Consider the following 24,210-nt stretch of genomic DNA (forward strand, 5'->3'; position numbering starts at 1 on the left):
AATGGTTAAAATTAGCTAAGATTTAATTTCAAATTATAAACTGATACAGTATATTTTAACTATCTCTTTAATTATGAATACTGATATGGATATAAAATTTTACATTTCATGCACATATAATAAATTATTTTCTTAGCATACATGGAAGCCCAGGAATTGCTCCCCCCCCCCCCGCAAAAGAAAAAATAAAAGAGCAAAAGAAAATCTAAGCATGGTGGAACACACACCTATATTCAAAGTTGCTGCGAGATCCTGTCTCAAAAATAAGTAAATAAATAAAAAGACTGTTAAAACCAAGCAACAAGCTTCAGTAACAGAAATTACAAAGGAAAAAGAAGTGATCTGGATTGTGCCATCATGGACATATATTAGCATAAGTACAAGAGTGAGTCAAGAACACACGTATCAGACTATCTTCAGAAATCAATTTCTTATTGTCTCAATTTGTTGACAAGAGTTGAAGAGCAGTGAGTATAACGTTAACTGCTCTATAAGTAACTTTTATCACCACCATTGTTACAAATATCTTTAAGTGCAGATATAAAATACTTAAAAATAAAAATAGTCACTAAGTCAACTAGTGAACACTAAGAAAATGTCTAGATGAATATACTTCTCCATTATTTTTTTCTAAATTAAATATATAAACACCTATAATCCTAGCTACCCAGGAGGCTAGGATCTGATGATCATAATTCAAACTCAGCCTGGGCAGGAAAGTCCATGAAACTCTGACCTCCAATTAACTAGCAAAAAAAAAAAGCCAAAAGTAAAGATGTGGCTCAAGTGCCAGAGCGCTAGCCTTGAGTAAGAAAGCTCAACTCAGGATCATGAGTTCAAGTCCTGGAACCCACACTATATATACATACATATACATATATACATACATACATACATACATACATACACACACACACATAGATATATGTGTTATATACACACATATATACATACACAATCCATTTATTGTATATGTGTGTGTATATATATGGATTGTCTCTTTGAATAGGGTAAATAAGTATTAATAATGATTTTGTTTTCTAAAACAAACTAGTTGGAATTATGTAAGCTTAGCAACTATAACAACAAAAACAAAGAAAAACTGTATTAGCAGAGAAACATTAAGAAAATCTAGCCAAGAGCCAGATGGCTCACACTGATAATTCTAGCTACTCAGGAGGCTGAGATCTGAGGACTTTGGTTCCAAGCTAGCCCAGGAAGGAAAGTCTTTGAGATGCTTATCAACAACTAATCACAGAAAAAGCTGGAGTGGTGCTGTGGCTCAACTTGTAGAGTACTAGCCTTGAGCAAAGAAAAAGAGCTGGGGACAGCACTCAGGCCCAGAGTTCAAGCCCCAGGACTGGCAAAAAAAAAAAAAAAAAAAAAAAAACCAAAAGGAAAAAAAAAAAAGAAAAGGAAATCCAGTAGATGAAAAACCAGCTATAAAGTAATCACCTACTTTACAATAAGGGCTTAATTATGTCTATATCCATTAGTGGCAGAATACTGCTTAAATATGGTGTAAAGAAATAATGTTAATAATTTTTAGAACTTAGAATAGAAACATGGTCATTATTTACAGAGGCTAAGCATGGTCAGTGAATTTCAGAACACAGGGCAAGCTGCCAACATTCCTCACTGTCATTTGTGTTTGATCTCAAAAGCCCTCTTGCTTTACTTATATTGAAAAATTATTAGTAAACTCTCCCATGCCTCTCACTCAAGTTATTCTTTAAAAGAATGATTTTTAACCTATCACATAAAAAATAATAGTTCCTTTTTACATATGGGATGTGGACATTACAGCCACAGCATGACTGCTTCAAGTTACTCTGCAATGGGTGGGAAGTTAATGAAGTTTGATTCATTGCAGCCATGAGGGTGTAGAGTGAGATAATCTGTTCTAGTTAAAGATTTATTTCATGAACACAGAACAAAATTGTCTGGTTGACGCTAAGGGCTGATTTAACTGAATGATATCTTAGTAAAACCTTAAAATATAACAGAAAGTCTAGGTTAGGATAGGTGCAAATAATATAATATATACTAAGCAAAGATAATAAAATTCCTTCCTACTCTTTCTATGCTATACTGACTGGAAAACTGGGAGTACCATTTATTAATGTCTGATTCTACTAAGTGTCTTCACATCTAGAATAAAGGAAGATAACTCATGATATCCTGAACAGTCAAATTTCTAAAAGGTAAGCTTATTAATGGGAGACTCATACGTCAGAGTTCTCCTTTTGTCCTAAGCACAACAGAAAGCCAATGATAGGCCCTAAGCAAGAAAATGATGATTTTATTGATATTCTTGAAAGGTTACTATTTCTTCGTAAATGGATGATGGAATGCAATATATTCTTGTTGGATGTCCATAAATGTTCAAGTAACACAAATGATGTATTTTCCTTGTTATTAAGTACAATTCCATATGCCCAAAGCATTTTGTACCAACATTTCAATAACGGGTCCAGAGATTTGGGTGCCATGAGATAGATGTGCCATGACTACAGTGGATTCTGCAAAAAGCAAAGAACGGAAGAGCAGAGAATGAGGGACATACTACAAGGGAATGAGAAGAAGCTAAGAGGTGTGTCATGGTTCAATACTTGACAGTCCTATTGACTGACCTAATGTCTCCCTTGTGTCACCTTCCTCACAAAAATATAGTCATTTTCCCTGAATTACTCCTCCATGGAAATGCTGTAGCAGGAAGCTAAACACTGTTTACTAGGTGGAAACGCAGAAGGCACAGATGCGTTCAGAGGAAGCCTTACAGAAAAAGTAGTCCCCTGTGTGAAGCAGCACAGACAATGGCTTGATAAGACTTAATAAACCAATTAGTTGAGCTGGAAAGGCAACATGTGATGTCATAATGGGGACCAAACCGCCCTTGCTAGGAGGTTGCCTGCCTACAGCTACATAAGTCTAAAAGAGCTCAAAACCAAAGCATGGAAAATATGCAAGCAGCATCACAGGTACTGGGCTAAAGGTCTTCTTAAGGTTATCTTTTAATAGCAGTTAACAGAGTATAAAACCATCTGAGCAGCTTCTCTCACCTAGAATTCCAAGATACTTTAACTCAAAGCACCTGGAGACACAAGCTGAATTCTACTAAACATTCATCTGTGACATTTCTGGCTCTATCACGGCAAGCAGCTCAGAAACCCGTCTTTACCATGATTGATCTGAAAATCACAAACAATGCTTTATCTAGAAAGTGGTACAGAATTCAAATTTTTATAATAAGATAAGCACAAACAAAGCATTTAGAAATCATATAAAGTAACTAGGTAATAAAACTGAGAAGCAGGCCCAGGCCCTGAGTTCAAGCCCCATAACTGACAAAAAATAAATAAAGATATAACTATGTCCTGTCATAGAGAGAGCCCAAACAGCTTGACTGGAGAACATAAGAATATGTCATTATAACATCAGTTTGACAATAAAAATTTTAAAAAAGAATATGTCATTATACTCAATTTTTGAGATTATCTTTGTCAAGACAAATGCCCAAGATGTCTTTTCAAGAAAAATAAATCACTCAAGATGGCATTCGATAATTTGAATAAAATAATTACTTTATGAGAACTCCTGTGTTCCCTTATTCTATTGTTTTGTTTTTTAAAAGCTAGCTAGTACAAATCTAAACGAACCTGAAAAACTATTTGTGGTGCAACAATAATGCTAGTCTTCTGAAGCAAATCAAGCTAATATGAAATAAAACATTCCAAATTAAACAGATGGCACTGGTGGTGGGGTTTTACCCACTTACCTAATATCTCATAGCATGCTTGTCTGCTGCTTATTGTTTTTTAAAGATGTGCAATCTAGCAGCCAAAAAATGGTCTGAAAATTAATAAGCCATGACTGTTGGTACAAACATGAGGTTAATCTGGAGTTTAATCTTTCTTATTAATTTTGGAAGTCAGGAAATTCCACTTTACTGGCCTACTTTGGAGTAATTAGTAGGTTAACTTCTGGTAAATAACTTTGATCACTTCAAAGCAACTGCAAAAAAAAAAGATGGCTAACTTGGCACAAAGCCATTTTTGAAAAACATAATAGAAACAACTTATGATTTTAATATAATCTTGCAAACTATAAGTAGTTATTAAAATGTGTATAACAGAACTATTGTGAAAAAAAAAGTACTGGAAAGATAAAGTGGGCAGAAATGAAGCTGAAAAGTGTGGAGGCTAAAGATGCTAAGTGAGAAGGACTGATCCTCAGAAGTAAAGCTACTGCCGAAGAAAGAGAAATAGTGACATAAACACACATAGAAATGTCCTAAGAGGCTCAAAGCAGCAAACTACTATGATTAGACCAAAAGAAGATGTACAGAACGTAGATTAGAAAGAATGAAAATACAATGTTGTTTTAATTTAGCCATAGGAAAAAAAGATGATCCCAAGACTACAACAAGTATTAGATATTGGTTATTTTCACTGAAAGTTCCACAAACATATTTGCTCTTAAAAAAATTTGTTTTTGGCTCTTAAAATTTTGATTGGGGCTGGCTTGGCTTGTAAAGCAACTAGTACTTAGAAAGAGATCTTAAATCTAGTGTATTTATGGTTGTGTCGACAGAGCTCTGGAAATATGCTTTTATCTGGTAGTGAGAAAACATTAGTAACTTGTATTTCTTCAAAATTCTGAAATCACTGGCTTCAACACACACACACACACACACACACACACACACAGCTAAAAGATTATAACCTAATAACACTTGAGTCAAATGATTTAAAAATGTTACAGCCTATTATAAACCTTATTTTACATGTTGCCACAAACTTGGATTAAAGCCCTATTTTCCTTTTACTTCATATGAAATCTAGTTCTAAAAATAATGAGGTCTAAAAATAAAGCAAAACCCACAGATTAAGTGTAGCTTTATGCCTGTACAAATAAGAGAGAAGTCTCCAAATCTTCTAGGAAAACAGATGGTAGATCACTTGTTCCCACAAAATTCACTACATTAGATCAAACTTGTGGAACATTTTCATTAACATTAGACTTTAATATTACAAAAAGAAAATTCATTTTTAACTATATTAGGGTAATTCAACTTTCTCTGAAAGATCAATGAGCTAAAAAAAAAATAGAGGTACAAACTAAAAAAGTCTTCTATTTGATCTCAGGAGCATAACTTCTACCATAAAAATCAGTTGATTAACTATTAACAAAATCTATAAATGTCAACAGTACCAACCACATATGTTGAATACATGCAAAGAAGCCATAGAGATAAAGAAAATCCCAGCTGTTATATTTCTCTATTCGTTTCCAAAATCTACACTTCTTTACACATTCCTCTTTAGCTATCTAGGCAGAATAGCAAAGTGTACCATTAATCAATTTTTTTTGCAGTGATCAATAATCAACACTGAAAATGGATTGGAGACCTAAATGTAAGATGTAAAATTAAAGTGGCAAAATTCTTAGGAAAAACATGAGAAAACTCATGCCAATGCATCTGGCAGTAATTTATTGAGTAACATAAAAAACAGAGGCAACAAAAAAATGATAAACGGGACTGTAATAAAATTTAAAACTTTTGCATATGAAAGGACACTATCAAGAGGGTAGAAATTCAATCCACCCAAATGTGACTAGGTTTTTATATCGAAATAAGTACAGTTCCACAACAGAAAGCCCAATTAAAACATGATGTAAAGGGCTGGGAATATGGCCTAGTGGTTAAAATGCTTGCCTCGTATATATGAAGCCCTGGGTTCAATTTCTCATGACCACATATATAGAAAAAGCTGGAAATGGCACTGTGGTTCAAGTGGTAGAGTACTATCCATGAGCAAAAAGAAGCCAGGTACAGTGCTCAGGCCCTGAGTTCAAGCCCCAGGGCTGGCAAAAAAAAAAAATGTGTAAAGAATTTAAGACGCCAAGCACCAGCTGCTCACACCAATAATCCTAGCTATAATTTCAGGAGACTAAGACCTGAGGATCCTGGTTTGAAGCCAGCCCAGGCAGAAAAGTCCCTATGAGACTCTTATATCCAATTAACAATTCAAAGACCAGTCCAGTAGTGGCCCTGTGGTTCAAGTGATAGAGTGCTAGCCTTGAGCACAAAGAGGCTCAGGGACAGTGCCCAGGCCCTGAGTTCAAACCCTACAACCAACAGAATAAATAAAAATAAGAGATAGGAGGAAGAGAACAACCTAAACTCCCTTTGACAAAGCAGAGTTTTAGGGTCTCATCAGGCAGTGCACGTCTAGAGAGACACACCAAACTACAATTATACAGATAAATGCACTAAAAAAATTATAAACTGCTTGCATAGGAAGACAGAAACCAGTGAAGAAACACCCAGTGAGGTGGCATGTGCAGCCAACCCAGCTATGCATGGATGTTCAGCATGGAATTTAAAGAGACTAAGTGGGAAAAAGCAGGAATGACAATGCACAGTCACAGTCAGATGCAGAGACAATTTGCCTTATCTAAAGCAACACTCAGAATCGTGAGTACCCCACCAAAGACATCCCCCCACCCCTCTCCCAGAGAACAGCAGCATCTGCATGGAAACCTCTCCCACCACCCCAGAAGAGCGCCATGCCATTTTTGAAAAGGGGAAAGAAATCTGATACCCTTGCAAAACCCCTCTCTGGCATCAAAAACCTACCCAGTGGGAGGCAGCCCTTCCACTCAGCAGTTAGCAAAGACAAGCTTGGCATTCTAGCCAAATTCTAGCATGGTTCAGAGAGGGCAAAGCACCTTGGAATTACAAAACCGAAATTCTCTAAATCTCACTTAAAAAAAAAAAAAAGAAAGAAAAAAAGACAGGTATTAAAATCTCAGTGTGTTTCCAGGCTGTAGTGAGAGTGGGAACCCAGGTGCTAGCCACCCCTTCATACCGAGGAATGCTACGGCCCCACTCACACCCAAAGAGCTGCAGAATCAGAGGCTGCAAATAAAAGGCACCTCCTATCTGTGAATTATGGAGCCACACCCCTCTAGTGCTGTCTAATCTAGTCTGGGAGGAGAGCTGCAAAGAATCCAATTTTGTAAGGCAAAGTGTTTTTCTGGCTGCTTAAACTGATAAGAGAATTCATCTTCTCTCTTTGACTTATAAGCTACATACAGGCCTTAAAAAACTTGGCTATTTCCCAGTTGTAGTGAGAGTGGTACTCTAGGTAACAGCCACACTCCTATATCAGGAAGGCTTCAGAATTCAATCACCACCCAGGCCTCTGCAATAGGCAGTGTAGATCCCAACCTGAAAACATCAGATATACCTCCTACCTGTGAACTACGAAACTCCAACCCCTAGTCCTGCCCAGATCTTGGCTAGAAGGACAGCTGTAGATCTCAGCAACTAAAGCAGCGTCTCCACTAAGATACCACATACAGGACATTGGGAGAAACAATTTGGAGAACTCATTTTTTTGTTTTGTCTTAGATATATGGGCTATGGAGATTGCTAAGCATTTTTTTAGTTGTGTGCATGATTAGGACAATATTTTTTTTTTTTTTTTTTTTTTTTGGCCAGTCCTGGGCCTTGGACTCAGGGCCTGAGCACCGTCCCTGGCTTCTTCCCGCTCAAGGCTAGCACTCTGCCACTTGAGCCACAGCGCCGCTTCTGGCCGTTTTCTGCATATGTGGTGCTGGGGAATCGAACCTAGGGCCTCGTGTATCCGAGGCAGGCACTCTTGCCACTAGGCTATATCCCCAGCCCCAGGACAATATTTTTGATTGTTCAATTTTTTTAAAAATCTTTGATCCTTTCCTTTTGAAATTTTTTACTTTTTTCCTTTCATTTCTCTCTTTTTATTTTTATGTATTTTAATTTTATTTTCTGCTTTTTTCTGGTCTTTCTCTTAATTTTCTTTATTCTTTTGTTCCCTTTTTGTCTGTTTGTATGCATGTCTTTTTTTCCATTTTGGTTCACGCTCTTATCTTTTTGGTTTGATTATCCTGACCCTTATACAAGATTTGCTCACTGGCTACAAATATATATAATCTCCTTTTCTGTACCACAATACCCTTCCTCAAACAAAGGTGAAGGCATATTTTGATAGGGGAATACTTATCCATGATTTAAAAACCTCTGATTTAAAGTATATACAATTGTTTATTTGTTTTGTTTTTGTTGCCAGTCCTAGGGCGTGGTCAGGGCCTGAGCACTGTCCCTGGCTTCTTTTTGCTCAAGGCTAGCACCCTATCTCTTGAGCCACTTCCGGCTTTCTTCTATGTATGTGGTGCTGAGGAATCAAACCTAAGGCTTCATGTATACGAGGCAAGCACTTTACCACTATGCCATATTCCCAGCCCCAAATATATGCAATTGTTGAGTTCTGTGTTTGCTTTTGACTTTATATTGTGTCCTGTTGTTTGTTGCCCAATCTCCTTTCCTTTATTACAATTCCCTTCAACACCAAAAAATAAAGGTGTATTTGGGTAGGGGAATACCTACAACTGATAGACTTTTTTAAGGTAGCCAATATTAGTGTTTAGGGAGTCAGATGCATAGACTCTCAATTTGATTTTCTTCAGTGGTGTACACTACAATGTCTCTCTACCTCATCTTTTCCCTCCTTTGCCGCCATTACCTACCCTCTTGTTCATCCTTCTTCAGCTACATCTATCACCTATTCTTTAATTCTCTCTCACCCATAGTTCTCTCTGAACAATTACTTCTCTCCAAATCTCCCTGCCTAACCTCAATTTCTTGTTTCAACTGATAGACAAGCATTAACATCACAGCACTGCACTACGAATAAACTCTAATCTTACACCTAACTCTCTCTCAAAAAAAAATATGACCCCCAGATAAACAAATCCCAACAGAATATCTTGCCATCGACTGGCTAATCAACCAAGAACACAGAGAAAAACCTATTAGAAAGACCATAGCCCTCCTCCCTCCCCCAAAAAAAGCCACAAGGGATTCCAAATGGGCAGAACCATAGAAACACAAGAAAAATAGCAAGTCAAGGAACCTCAATTCCCACACAAAAAAGGATCAGAGAATTTTGATTCAAGACCAACTAGGCAAAAGAAAGTTTGCAAACCTTCATTAGAACCAATAGCTTGTCATGATGACCTATGCCTGATAACCCATCTACAAGGGAAGCACAAGGGTGCAGTACTGCATGCCTGTCATTCCACAGATGGGAAGTACAAGAAGACTGCAGCACTGCAGACTGGCACAGGCATAAAGATACTACCTTGAAAATAACCAATGGAAAAGAGATTGGAGGTACTGTCTTAAGTGGTAGAACACTTACTAGCAAGCAAAAGACCATTAGTTTTAAAAAAAAAAAAAAAGCCCCACCCAAATAAGTACAATTATACCCTAATTGCTTTGTAGTTTTAGTTACCTACATCAAAAACTCAACAAGTCTTAACTGTTGCTGGTCAAACTATATATCTATAGTCCAAGAGTTGAAAACAAACATACCTGATAGAGCATAATAGGTTCTATGTTGTATCCTAAGGCATCAGCAAAGTTCTTAGCAATCACTGTTTTTCCACAACCCTACAAATGCAAATACAAACATAATCAACTGATGAGTCAAACCCAATCAGAAGCAAGGAAACTGAAGCTTACATGGAAGCTGTCATTCTTACCTTTCCTCCAACAATACATATGTCCCTAACCATGTGAGACTGAATCATTTCAGCCAGAAGTTGCTTGTGACTTAGTGTCTGTATGAAAGTATCTGATGTGCAAGGTTGATGTAATGGCCTGGTTCCCGCTGGAACCTATCATAAAGAGAGGTAAATTATACATATATATATACACACACATACATACACCTATATATGTACGTATATATAACTATATACGTACATATACATATATAATTTTGACAAAATAATTAGAAACTTAAAGCACATTTGTGCCACTTAAAGTCCCCTTTCAATTCCTTGGTCAATTCAACTCTGTACTGGTTTTTGACATTTCAGCAGAGCAACAACTATTTTTTCATTCCATTATTAACATTTCCTTATCATCACCCCTCCAAATTAATTATCCTTCTAAACTCAAAGTTTCATGCTGTCAAATATTTTCATAAAACCATGTCACTCTCACATATTTTATAACTTATACTTTTAAAAAATCACTAGTAGAGAACCTAGATTTTTTTCTCAAATTCCATGGTAAGTACAGAATTCTAAATTAGCCTATACTTTGATCTGCAAGTCACTGACAAGTTCCTGACTTCTAATGCTATGTCCACAAAGTCTTTTCATTATTACCTAAGTTCGTCTTGCAGAAACAATTATAAAATCTTCTGTTCTCATTCTTCATACCTACTGTTTCATTTTTATTGTTTTTCTCTTTCTTTCTTTCCTTTTCTTTTTTTTCAGCTGTGAAGCTTCAACTTGGGGCCTTGGCACTGTCCCTGAGCTCTTTTATTCAAAGCTAGTGCTCTACCACTTTGAGCCACAGCTCCACTTCTGGATTTTGAGTGCTAAAATGGAGATAAGAGTCTCATGGGTACTTTCCTGTCCTCGCTGGCTTCAAACCATGATCCTCAGATCTCAGCCTCCTGAGTAGCTGGGACACAGGCATGAACCACAGGTGCCTGGCTATTTTATTGTTTTTAATTGTGCTTTCTTTTTTTATTCTTCTGCCCAGATACATGGGTTTTAGTCCTCAGTTGGTCTTTTCTTCTCTTAGGCCTTTATGAAAATTATATTTACTTTTTAGCTGATACATTAAAAAATTATTTAGACCACTGGATTATTATGTGATGTTTTGATACATGTATACATCATGTAATGTTTTTAATGTACATATCTCCTATATGAAGAAAACTTTGAAATTCCTTTCTCTTAGCTTTCTGAAACATACAGTACTTTACTATTATCTATAGTCACCATGCTATTCAATAATATACCAGCAGAACTTTTGCTTCTATATTTGCAAAACTTAGTATCCACTTACTAACTTTATCTGATAGCCACTAATTTACTCTGAATATCTATGAGGTCAACAGTTTTAGATTCCAAGTATGAGTGAGATTATAAACCACCTTTTATTTTTTCATTTTATCATGAAAGTTTACTCTATCACAACATAGGAGAAAGTAGGCATTTATGCTTTCCTGTATTCTGTAGTCATATTGTCAGCATTTGGAATTATGCTTTCTAGTTTCCTACACCATCTTGGGGCACAGAGGACCCTAAAAGCTAGGGTTCGAAGAAAGGGAAGCAGGCAGGCAGATGGAGCTCATAACCAAATATAATTCTCTTCTACTAAAAGCTGTTCAACCAGAACAGCTCCTCTTTTAAGTGTTTCCTAAAGCTGAGGAAGACTTATTTGAAAACATGTTTCTTATGAAGGACTACAGATTTTTACCAGAGGTTAACTTTGGATTTTTGAAGAAAGGTGATCCTGCTTCTCTTGAACTTTCCCACTTACAAACATACATGACTCTGGACACATAGAGATATATGGTTGGGGTGCTATAAAGCCAGAAATTTATAAGGGAATTCTATACCTAATTTAGCTTATTAAAATGATCAGAACAGAGCTGGTTGCTAGTGGCTGAGATCTAAAGATTGTGATTTAAAGCCAGCCCAGACAGAAAAGTCTGTGATTTTCTTATCTCCAATTAATGAGCAAAAGGCCAGAAGTGAAGGTGTGGCTCAAGTGGTAGAGGAACAGCCTTGAGCAAAAAAGCCAAGTGAGAGCATGAGGCATCAAGCCCCAGAACTCACACACATGAACATGTATACACACATGCATGTAAGCACAAGCACACATACACATACACACACACACATAAACACACACACACACGCAGAACAAGGCAAACTTTAGAATAATACCTGCAATTACCTTAATGACTACCTCTTTTCCTCCAACTCGAAGAGTCACACAGGCTTGGGAGACATGGTTTTCACTCACCCTCTCCACTCTTACAATCTCTTTAGGAAGCAGAGAACTTTCTGAATCTTGGAGCTCAAAGCGCTGTAAAATTGCAAAAAGTCTGTCACTTGCCTTTCCTTTTAGAATTAATGTTACATATTTTGAGGACTTCAATTATAACTGAAATTCATTCTATAGTAGAAAGGAGAGCTAACAATATTAATGAGAAGTTTTCTATTTTCCATTAATAACTTTCTACTTAAACCAATTGTTAACATTGATTTTACTAAAGTTCCCAACCCACCCTATTTTTATCAGTGAGAAATGTCTATCATCATCCTGTCTATTCAATTTGTTTCCATTGGCCTACTTCACACTGTCACTGCTTTCACCAGAGCAGTTACTCATGTGGTATGGAGTGTTATGTTAAAATAGTCATTTGTTGACATGTTTGATGCTCTAAGCAGGCTGTGAGTCTCGCCTGGGCAGACCACACAATATCTGCTTCTGTGTCTTATATTTCTGTACATGTTACAACATAATCATTGCCAAATATGGGATGTTCAGTTACTGTTCACTAAACTGGATGAAAACACTCAGGGCAAGTTCTTTCTGGGTTTCTCAGCAAAAAAAAAAAATGATGGTGTGGATTTGATGATGTGGATTATATTATCAGTTAAGCTGCAGCACCTCGTTTCTAAGTCGCCAAGGGAATGTATCGACTCAACCATGGTTATGAGGGGTTCTACTTAGGTGGAACTGAGAGGCAAGGTTTGGAATGAGAAGCCTGGATGCATCTGTTACGACCATGGAAAGGCAAACACATAACGAAGCAGGATGGATTTTAAGAAGCTAGAAGCAATTTTATAACCACGGCACATGAATGGAACATAATAAGTGTCATGGAAGTCATTGGGGTGGCTAGAAATATGGCCTAGTGGCAAGAGTACTTGCTTCATATACATGAAGCCCTGGGTTCAATTCCTCAGCACCACATATACAGAAAAGGCCAGAAGTGGCACTGTGGCTCAAGTGGCAGAGTGCTAGCCTTGAGCAAAACATAGCCAGGGACAGTGCTCAGGCCCTGAGTTCAAGCCCCAGGACTGGCAAAAGAAAAAGTCATTGGAGCCATTTTTATAGCTACTTCAGAAAAAAAAAATCCCATTTTTGGCTGAATACAATTTTAGTGTGTAATAATTTTTCCTTAAAATACAATTTAATTAAGTGATTACATAAAAGTTCAAAGGGATACATCCTTTATATAACATCATTCACTAATTTCCATGACAACCTTTGGTTCAGAATAAATACACTGCCTCTTCACTTGCTCTATAATAGATATTTCCACTTTTCAATTAGAAACATTTTTCTAAATTTAATGAAGTTCCTCTCTTATCAAAATTATTTAAAGGCCATTAGGTTATGCTAATGATTTGAAAACATACAGAAATTTGGATGAATAGATCAAGGAGAATACCCTAGAACAGAGTCCCAAAGTATTCTACCAATGAGTAGACTGTTAAGTAAGATGAGAGAAGAGAAGTGGCTCAACAGGTAGAAAGCACTAGCCTTGAGCTGAAGAGCTCAGGGACAATACCTAGGCCCAGAGTTCAAGCCCCACAACTGACAAAAAAAGATGGGAGAAGATAATTGCATTTTTGTTCTCTTATCTTAGTAATGTCAATCCATTTTTCCTTTTTAAAAAATATCTACAACCAAAATTAAAATCACTCCTGCTTGTAATATACAGCTTTAGTAATTTTTCCTGTTTTTTTTTTCTCACTATAAAGGCCAAAATAAAGAAGAAACAGCTAGGAGTGGTGGTATATACCTCTAATCCCAGCACTTGGGAGGCAGAGGCTAGTGGATTCCATATTTGGAATTAGTAGGGCCACAGGATAAGACTCTGCCTCAAAAAAAAAGAAAAAATCAAACAAACAAGCAAAAAAAAAATCAAACAAAATGAAGCAGTATTAGTTATTTTCAGAAAATGTACCACACTGAAAGCATTCTATACATATAGAAGAGTTTTGAAATTAGGGAGTAGAAACACATCCGTTTCCCTATTTGGGTCCTTTGATCATACTGACTTATCTAGATTTATCTTTCCTCAGTTGTTCTACAGAAAACTGGACATCGCTTTGTTTCATCAGCATATCCTCCTTGCACATGCTCTCTGGTTCCCAGAGCAAGGGCAGGGGCAGGGTAGGGCCATGGTGTGGAGGGCATTGAAAAACTTCTCTGGAACTAAGGAGCCTTTGATCTTGCACACCAGATGCTCTGCTTCACTGACAAGTGCCAATTTTGCTCAGATGTTGATTCAAAGATAAGCTCCCGTTTTCCTTTTTCCAGATCCTAAAATAAATGTAATATTAATCTCCTTCAACCTGGGGTATTTCTTCAGCCTTTCCCTGGCAATCATGGCCTAAATAGTAAAGAATGCAGATCTTTCACCTAGGAGGAATACAGTATCTATTCATAGCCAGAACAATGCTCTTCTTAGAACCACATTTGGAAGACACACAATCCCAGTTTGTCCCATGTGGTAAGGTTGATTTTACTGGAAAAATATCACTTGCCTTTTTGTAATCAGCTGAGTATTTTGTAATCAACTTTTTAATCAACTGACCATTTTATAAAATGTTCAGAGATTCTATCAATATCCAGTTCTTCATAGAAGTCTATCCACCAGCTCTAACATCTTTTGGTGACAACTTAAATCAACCACTATTCTGATGGTAATTTTAATATTTCTGTAATTCCTTCTATAATTACCACTAAACATTCCATATTAAATAGATTTTTGCTTCTCTTTCATATTTCTAAAACTTGTTTTTCAATAAGGACATTTTGATTCCTGTTTGATGCAAGCTAGTTCCTCTGTCATTTTATTTTATTTATTTATTTATTTATTTTTGGCCAGTCCTGGGGCGTGGACTCAGGGCCTGAGCACTGTCCCTGGCTTCTTTTTGCTCAAGGCTAGCACTCTGCCACTTGAGTCACAGCACCACTTCTGGCCATTTTCTGTATATGTGGTGCTGGCGAATTGAACCCAGGGCCTCATGTATACGAGGCAAGCACTCTTGCCACTAGGCCATATCCCCAGCTCCTCTGTCATTTTAAATGTATCAACATCATTTGTTGAAAATGTCTTTACTCTCTGGAACAACAGATATTCCAGGCTCATCTTATCTATTTCTTTTTTTAAAAAATTAATTAATTTATTGTCAAAGTGATGTACAGAGGGGTTACAGTTTCATAGGTAAGGCAGTGAGTACATTTCTTATCAAGCTTGTTACTTGTCTTAGCCCTTTGTCTAAGGAGTTTTGATTCTTTTTAGGGCACTGTGGTATTTAGAAATCAATGTCTAAGCACTGGGTAAGATCATAGGTTTTAAGCTTTCTCAAATGATAGAACAAAGCAATATATGTACACAAACTCTACACACTCTCTACTCTCACACTACACACACTCTATTATTATACCTACTTGTTCATGTATGTTGAAGAAGCCCATGATTCATGATCACATTTTCAATTCCAATCTAACACCTCAGGATTCATTCATGCATTTCCCCTCTCCATGTTTATAAACCCCTTCTCAAATAGTGTCAAACACAGCTCTCATTATCCTTAATGAATTCTTATTTGCTGCAATGATTTTCTTATTTCTCACTGTACGAAATCTAGCCATGTTAACCCACAGTGCCTGCTTCCCTGTCACTGTTTTCTTGTTACTAGCAACTAGTGCCTCCAAGTCTGGGAAAGAAGAGAAGGAAAGGCTAAACAAAGGGGGGGGGGGAATAGGAGACATTTGGAAAAAAGAAAAAAGGGAAAAAACGGAAATGAAAGGCAAGAAAAGAAGGGAAAGGGGATACTTACTTTTAAAACACCTTCCACAGCCATTTTCCCTTCATGTCCTAGTAAAATAGTGTATGGATACAGCCACTGAATTGCTTGTTTGATTGACATCATAGGAAAGGAATCCTATTTGCAAGCAGACATACATAGGAATAATCACAGAAAAATGATCTGAAATGTATATAACCATTGAAATTTCCTTAGTATTCCACATGTGTAGACAAGCAAGTATTTCTTTTTCTTTCTCCAGGTAACATCACTCACTCCTTTTATTCATGAAGCCATCTCTGATGGCTCCCATTCATCTATGCCTACTCCTAACTCTGCTTAAGCTTTAGACCTAGATAACCAATTATCCATAACATGAGCCTACAATATATGGATTGGACACATCTAAAACCACACATACACATCCTAAGGAACCTAATCCTAATTTGGATTCAGCTCACTTACATCCACCTGACTTTGCAATTATTAACTATAAAGTTAGGGAGTGTACTTTACTTATCCCCCTGAAATCAAATTGCACTTCCAGATTTATTCACTCCACTTTAAAGAGTTATTGATGGGTGAATACAAAAAAAAAAGTCAATATAAATTTTCTGCTAAATGATTCTATCAAGTTACTATCATATTACACCTAACAGGCAACATTTGATTAGATAAAATACCTTCTAATTTTTCAAAGACATGTGCTTAAGGTTTAAGAGAATAGTGCAATTTAATTTCAATGATTAAGGAAAAACAACTGGGGAAAAGAATTTATGCAAGCTGATGGAACAATATATTAACAACTGGTGCTTCTATGTAAAGGAATTATAAGTGTTTGTTTTACTGTCTTTCTTTTTTTGACTTAGGATTTTTAAAGTAAAAAAAACTATGTAAGCAAAACCAGAAGGAATGAAAAGTATAAGATAAAAAGGAAGGGAAATGTTACTTGATGTACATGACAGTGTAAACAATGCCTAAGAATAATTGCCTGCCTCGCTGTAAACATTAGGGGAAAAAAATTGAAAGCAAGAAAGTTAGGCTGGCCCTAGCAGCTCACACCTATAACTCCAGCAACTTGGGAAGCAGAGATATCTGGAAGATCACAGCTTGAAGCCATTCTGGCCAAAAGTTAGGGGGACTCCCATCTCAGCCAATAAGCTAGGCACAGTGATATATGCTTGTGCTGTGTGGAAGGCAGAGGTAAGAGGATTGCAGTCTGAAAAAAAAGTTTGGACAAAAAGCACAAGACTATCTGAAATGTAATTAAGACAAAAAATGGCTGTAGGTATGGCTCAAATGGTACAGTATTGGCTTAGCAAACACAAATACCTGAGTCTAAATTCTAGTCACACACACACACACACACACACACACACACACACACACACACACACACACGGACCTTATTAACAATAATACCCTAAAGCAGTATCTCCCACCATTTAGATGATGGTCTCTTCAGGAGGGTCTCATCAACTTTTCCTAAGAGTCTTCCATTTATCCTTATGTACCAAAGCTCTCCCTAGTCATCCTTGCTCCAACAGAGGTGTCTTCCTCTAACTTAATTCTGATCATTTCATACCTTGCCTACTTCATAATGCTTACTTATTAGCCACTTCTTCCTTATCATAAAATCCAGGCAACTCCACTAGCCATACAAAATACATCACAATACTATTCTAATCTCTTTTTATCATGCAATGCCTTCTCTAGGATAACACAGCTTGTTCGAATTCTCTAAAAGTACCAGGCCCTTCTGTGACTGATAACCTTTGCTTGCGCCCTCTGCCTAGGTCTCTCCATCATTCGAACCATACCTTTTGTGTAAGTGTAGAGGACTATGTCAGTGCTGCACCAAATCCCCCTCAGGTCTGCTCATGTCATCTGTGTGGGCCGCCAGGTTTCCCACCCCACAAAGCTGCCACAGGTCTTTCTAGGAAGACCATCCTTGGATACCTGCAGTCAACTTTCCTCACAAGCTTGGAGAACTGGGAAACTGTGTCCTTTGGGACAAACATTAACAAATGACTGATTGGTGCTATCTGCCTCAGTGGCATACTTTTCACTCAATCAGGCACTGAGTTTGCATGTCTACCTTCTGTTCTCCAAAGCTACAAGCTCTTTAGAAATTCAGCTGTCTGTGCAGTTTACTACACAGCACAACAAATCAATCCCAAGAACCATTGTTTATAGAACAATATGAGTGATTTACCTCCAATGATTAACTTTCAAATTTCTTTTGCTATATTTGGGCATAGCACTCATCAATTTATACATACCAAGATTTGAACTGCAGCTGGCAAACTATCTAGAGGAAAATCTGGAAGTCCAAGAGTCGAAGATTCTTGGGAACAGAGAGTTGTGGCAAAGGACAAGAGCTGAGAAAGTCTAAGAGAGAAAAGAAGACACACAATTTTTCTTGAATCATTTTAAAACATAAAATGCACAAATACATTTAACATAAAACAGCTATGAGAATTCAATCTTAAAAGATGGTCCTCACGATTACTTCTTAATGAACAATGGCTCCACACCATAATATTCTATTTGAAACTCAAGAGGCTGGTTAGTTACACTGATATGTTTCCTAAATCCATCACAGTATGTGACCTTTTTCAACCAGCCTCATTGGCTACACTGTTCAATCCCAAAGCTAAGTTGTAGCCACTAAAAACATTTTAAATGATAAGAGCAAAGCACAACTCTTATCTTGTGTGTTTTTAAGAAAAATCAGTTCAAATTTCTTGGTTACACTCTGTATCTAGAAAAATCTAACTCATTCTATAGAACTCATTTCAAATGCTGGTGAATCTGTGAAGCATTTATTCTCAAGCACAAATAGCTCCAACAATTTGAAATGATGGTACTTAACTACACTATGTCAAACTAAATTATTATTCAACTCTACTAGAAATGGAACTTTTGCCATTAAAGATGATTCTTTCATGAATTTTATCACCACACTTTTCAAACCTCATAACATTAAAAATTCCTTCAAAGAATAATTCTTGTGCAAATAAATCCATCAATCAGTAAACAGAAAATAAATTCAATATTAAGTGTCCCATACTTATAAAAGCACACTTACCTTTCAGCAGGAACATTAGATCCAACTGAATATAGTAGTTTAAGTTGGTCCTAAAATAACATAGAAACATATCAAATTAATAAGGGATACAACAGATTAAGTGTTAGTGTTTTATAGACATAATACAAACTTTTAATTAAGCAGACATTGCATAATCCATTAAGAAAATTATTATTTTTTTTTTTTTGGCCAGTCCTGGGGCTAAACTCAGAGCCTGAGCACTGTCCCTGGCTTCTTTTTGCTCAAGGCTAGCACTCTACCACTTGAGCCACAGCACCACTTCTGGCCTTTTCTATATATGTGGTGCTGAGGAACCGAACCTAGGGCTTCATGTATACGAGGCAAGCACTCTTGTCACTAGGCCATATTTCCAGCCCCAAGAAAATCATTCTGGATACATCCTATATGGTTTTAAACAAAAAGTCAGTCTTTAAAAAAAAATCTTTGAGGGCTGGGGATATGGCCTAGTGGCAAGAGTGCTTACCTCGTATAAAGAAGCCCTAGGTTCAATTCCTCAGCACCACATAGAAAAGGCCAGAAGTGATTCTGTGGCTCAAGTGGTAGAGTGCTATCCTTGAGTAAAAAGAAGCCAGGGACAGTGCTCAGGCCCTGAGTTCCAAGCTCCAGGACTAGCAAAAAAAAAAAAAAAATCTTTGAGTCTGGGCATGGTGGTTCATGCCTATAATCCCAGCACTAAGGAAGCTCAGGTGGAAGGATTACAAGTTTGAGGCTAACCTCAAAGGCAAAGCAAAGAAAAACAAAACCTCTTTCAAACAAATAATATCACAATATCCTTTTTTCCTATAACTGCTAAGAGAGACATTTTAAAACACAGCAACATTTTATAGAATTGAATTTCCTGTTATAAACAAGTTGTTTTAAAAAATTAACTATCCTTGGTCACACTTACCTTGAAGGGTAAAAAATAAATATCTCTGGCTTGAAATCGAGAACGGAGAGGGGGGTCTAATGGATTCCCAGAGTACCTGGGGACTGGCAAACCCAGGGCAATCACTCGGAAATTTTCACTAACTCGGACAATCTTCCAGGCATCCAACTCTGCTTTAGTGTGATCCTAAGAAAGCCAGAGATCAGAATAACAGCATAAGCGATATATGTTGCAACTATAGGAGGTGACAGGCCTAAGAAATAAGCCCAAATGTTGAAAGGACTGTCTTTGAGAATACTCTCAATATCAAGGTGTCAAGGATGAGAGCAAAGTGAATGAGAATCAGTACGCCAGGGAAGGCTCAACTTGAAGACGGGTGTTAGAAAGTTAACACACAGCCTAGTGCTGATGGCTCATATCTGTAATTCTTGCTACTCACAAGTTGAGACCTGAAGGTTGGAGGGTCAAAGCCAGCCAGGAAAGAAAGGTCTAGGAGATTCTGTGTCCAGTTAACTATCAAAAAAGCTAATTAGAGATGTGGTTAAAGTGACAGAGCACAGCAGTAAGCAAACAAGACACGTAAGAACATGAAGCCCTGAGTTCAAGCATTGAGACCAGCAAGGGGGAAAAGGCAGTTCACACACCAAGGAACAAAGGGTTTTGGGTCAGATCACCAGGCCTTAGTACCATGAGGAACCAAGTCAGGAAGGTAAAGGAAATAAATGATCAGAGGCACAAAAGGTAGTACTACTAGGGAAGTAAAAGGGAATATCAAAATCACAAGACAGGGCTGGGGATATAGCCTAGTGGCAAGAGTGCCTGCCTCGGATACACGAGGCCCTAGGTTCGATTCCCCAGCACCACATATGCAGAAAACGGCCAGAAGCGGCGCTGTGGCTCAAGTGGCAGAGTGCTAGCCTTGAGCGGGAAGAAGCCAGGGACAGTGCTCAGGCCCTGAGTCCAAGGCCCAGGACTGGCCAAAAAAAAAAAAAAAAAAAAAAAAAAATCACAAGACAAAGGATAAAAAGACAAACGACTCCAAAAGCAATACTTGCAAAACCATTTGGTGTAAACCAACTGAACAACTCATGGGTAGAGAGAGAAAGGGGGAGGAGAAAGGGGGAAATGAGGGAGGAGGTAACAAATAGTGCAAAAAAATGTACCCAAGGCCTAATGTATGAAACTGTAACCTCTCTGTACATCACTTTGACAATAAATAAGAAAAAAAATAGAAAAAAAAGGTAGCACTAAAAGAGCAGACTACTTGCATAATGAAGAATGGCTAGAGATCTCACAAAGATCATTTTATTTGTGGGTATATTTCTACCAAGCCATTATTAGTAATAACTAACATGTTTTGAAAGCTTACTATATGCTAAGTACATTCCATGAATTTTTCTCATTTAATTTTCCAGAAGTTCTCATTTCATTCCTCAGAATTTCTCATTTAATAAACTACAATCCAAGCAGACAATCTCTTTATATAAATGATCAAACTGAAGTTAAAGGCATTATGTAACTTACCATGCTTCTGTATATGGCAGAGCTGACAGAATGAAACAGTATAGGTTTTGGTCACAATTCCCAGCTCAACCCCTTGGTTGCACACTCCAGCTAAATGACCAATGAAATGTTATTTTATCCTAGGAGCCACAGCCTTCCTATCTATAAACTGGAAACAAACTGGCTACTTATTATGACTGCTGTGAAAACTCAATGTAATAATGTATGGAAAAGCAACTGGTCCTGAGTGTCAGTTTCTTCCCTCTCTATTTAAGGTAAGGACATTTTGCTCCTTGCAGTTTCCATGAACGTGCATACAGTTTCAGAGGAAGCATTCTTTAGGTCTTACGAGGTCATAGCATACACATCAGTGTAGAAATTTTGAATATGACTCAATGCCTTTCCTGGGACAATTTGTTTCTGGCTCCTAGTCTCAGCAACCCCACCTCCTATGACCCTGTACTCCTAGCCACCTCACAACTGCAACTCTCCAAACACATCATGCTTCACCAACACTGCTATTTTACATAGCAGTAGCTCAGCTACTAACATCCTCATTAAAAAATGTTCTTCTCCCCGCCCCTTAGAAGCACCTTTATACCACTTTATTATATCTTTTGCAAATTTCTATTATTAAACAACTGCCTCATGCTAAATCTAAGCTCAAGAGAACTTATTGCCTCTTGCATATAATTGGAAAACTCTATTGACTAATTACATAAATTAATTTTTAAAATAAACATTTTAAATTATAACTAAGGTCATAAATAGAATCACACTATAAAACACATTTTTAAAATACTAAAGTTATTATGTTGAATCTAGCTAGATATAAGTGGAACTTAAGTTATAGTACCGGAATCTGTTCATAATCAAAACTGTCCTAAAATGAAAGTGTCTGGTAAGGGATTTTATCCATATTCTCAAGGTTCTCATGAGATAGCCTTATGAATACAGAAATAGAACTTGTCAGCAAAAAGTATGTATTTATACTGGTATTTAGTTTGAGAAAAATAATGTAGCAAACTCTTCTCATCTGATAATAATAAACATATGGTCTATTTCCCCATCCAAATATGTTCAATAACTTTGTGTGGAATTCCACTATAAAAATAAAAAAAACATAAAACTTTTTGTCATAAAGTAATGCCAATGTCTTTAAAAAAGACTTCATGTTCTTAGTAACATTTTTCTGTAAATTGCTAAATAACTGGTAAATAATATAACCTCTAGTAGGAAGGTCATATAATGAGGAAGTATATAAAGAGTGTTCTGTATAATGTCTACCTACTCTTAAAGACAATAATAAAAATTGTTTTTATTTTAGCAAATGAACTATAATAATGTAAAGGAATGAACCTAACTTTTTTTATTTATTCACTATCTCCTTCTAATTGTATTAGAGTGAAAGAATATTTAGATAGACCTAGAAGAAAATTACTCTATTGCACAAGGAAAACACCATCTAGAAACTCCAAAAACAGCAAATAAACAGACTGCTAAAAGGGTTGCAAGACAGACTGCAGAGAAATAGAATCATATGGCAAGAATCACAATAGGATGCTACTAGCCCAGCCATAAAGCTTCTATTCAAACAGACTTTCTGGCATCCACATCTATTATTCAGTGCCTGATCTGTTCGGAGATCGTATTAGCATTCTAGGCACAAGATCAAAAAGGTGTAAGAAACATATCTTGTTCTTGAACAATCTGCAACACCTGGGTAGTAAGATGAGCCACCTATGTATCTATACAGAGCAGGTATAAGAGAAGTACCAAATCCTAGAATGCAAAAGAGCCATCAGTCTCAGAGACTACAAAGGTTCCAGTGTGTGGTGTGTGGCAGCTGGAGACAAATGAACAAGGGCTAAACACTCCCACAGCTCCTTTGTCTCATTTTTTTCTTCCTTCCTTCCTTCCTTTCTTTTTTTTTTTTTTTTTTTTTTTTTTTTTGTCAGTTGTGGGGCTTGAACTCTGGGCCTACCTGGGTGTTGTCCCGGAGCTCTTCAGCTCAAGCTAGTGCTCTACCATTTGCACCACAGTGCCACTTCCCACAGCTCCTTAAGAGTCTTTACTTGGGCTGGGAATATGGCCTAGTAGCAACAGTGCTTACCTCGTATACATGAAACTCTGGGTTCAATTCCTCAGCACATATATATAGAAAAAGGCCAGAAGTGACCAGGGACAGTGCTCAGGCCCTGAATTCAAGCCCCAGGACTGGCAAAAAAGAAAAAAAAGAGTCCTTTACTCAAAAGTTTTGCTCTCTTTACATGCGCAGCATTTTTATTGTATTTTTTTTCTCATTCAATGAGTAGTTATTGAATAGCCATCATGTGCCAAGCATTATTCAGGGAGTTTGAGATAATACCAGCAAAAACAATCCCTGCCCCTGCAAAATGTTTTCTAGTAGAGGGAGGTGGACAATGAACTAAAAACAGAAGTAAAAAGACAACATGGGACATTAGAAGACAACATAGGAGGGTCAGGATGGGTTTCATTGAAAATTTAACATTTGAGTAAAATCTTAAAGGAGATAAAAGGGCATGCAGTGGCTGGGAATATGGCCTAGTGGCAAAGTGCTCGCCTCATACACATGAAGCCCTGGGTTCAATTCCTCAGCACCACATATATAGAAAAGAGGGCATGCAAATACCTGAAAGAAAGCCATTATAGGAAGAAAGATGTATTTATATATATACATACATTATATATATATGTATGTATATGGGTATCCATGAACCCAGCACTGTCTACACTTTTAATAAGTTGGTGTTGAGAGAAGGAAGAAAGTGAGGAAGTAGAGAAAAAATTAGTAGGAAAGGATAATTATTAAGCTGACAAAAAGAAAAGGAATAGAAATCTGGGAAGTCTTCTGACATGGTCTGCAAACAGCCTTGCAAAACCACAAACTCATTATTTAATTACCCCATCAATTTGCTATAAAAAGGGGGGGGGCATTTGAACATTTGTCCTAATTCCATAGAACCATGCTTCATATCACAAGATACCATGACTTGACAGCAAAGGCAAAGCAATC

General features: G+C 37.1%; 1 protein-coding gene across 1 annotated transcript in view; it reads right to left on the reverse strand.

Moving 5' to 3' along the window:
• Positions 1–24,210, reverse strand: part of Vwa8 (von Willebrand factor A domain containing 8) — a 258,527-nt gene that overhangs the window by 195,777 nt on the left and 38,540 nt on the right. The window contains exons 6-12 of the mRNA XM_048341294.1: positions 19,692–19,856; positions 18,782–18,831; positions 17,973–18,081; positions 15,724–15,828; positions 11,813–11,944; positions 9,592–9,726; positions 9,422–9,499 (exon numbers count right to left, since the gene is read on the reverse strand). Coding sequence (XP_048197251.1) covers positions 9,422–9,499; positions 9,592–9,726; positions 11,813–11,944; positions 15,724–15,828; positions 17,973–18,081; positions 18,782–18,831; positions 19,692–19,856 — 774 coding nt within the window. The remainder of the gene's footprint in view (positions 1–9,421; positions 9,500–9,591; positions 9,727–11,812; positions 11,945–15,723; positions 15,829–17,972; positions 18,082–18,781; positions 18,832–19,691; positions 19,857–24,210) is intronic.

This window comes from Perognathus longimembris, chromosome 3 (genome assembly GCF_023159225.1).
Source record: "Perognathus longimembris pacificus isolate PPM17 chromosome 3, ASM2315922v1, whole genome shotgun sequence".
Taxonomy (NCBI): Eukaryota; Metazoa; Chordata; class Mammalia; order Rodentia; family Heteromyidae; genus Perognathus; species Perognathus longimembris.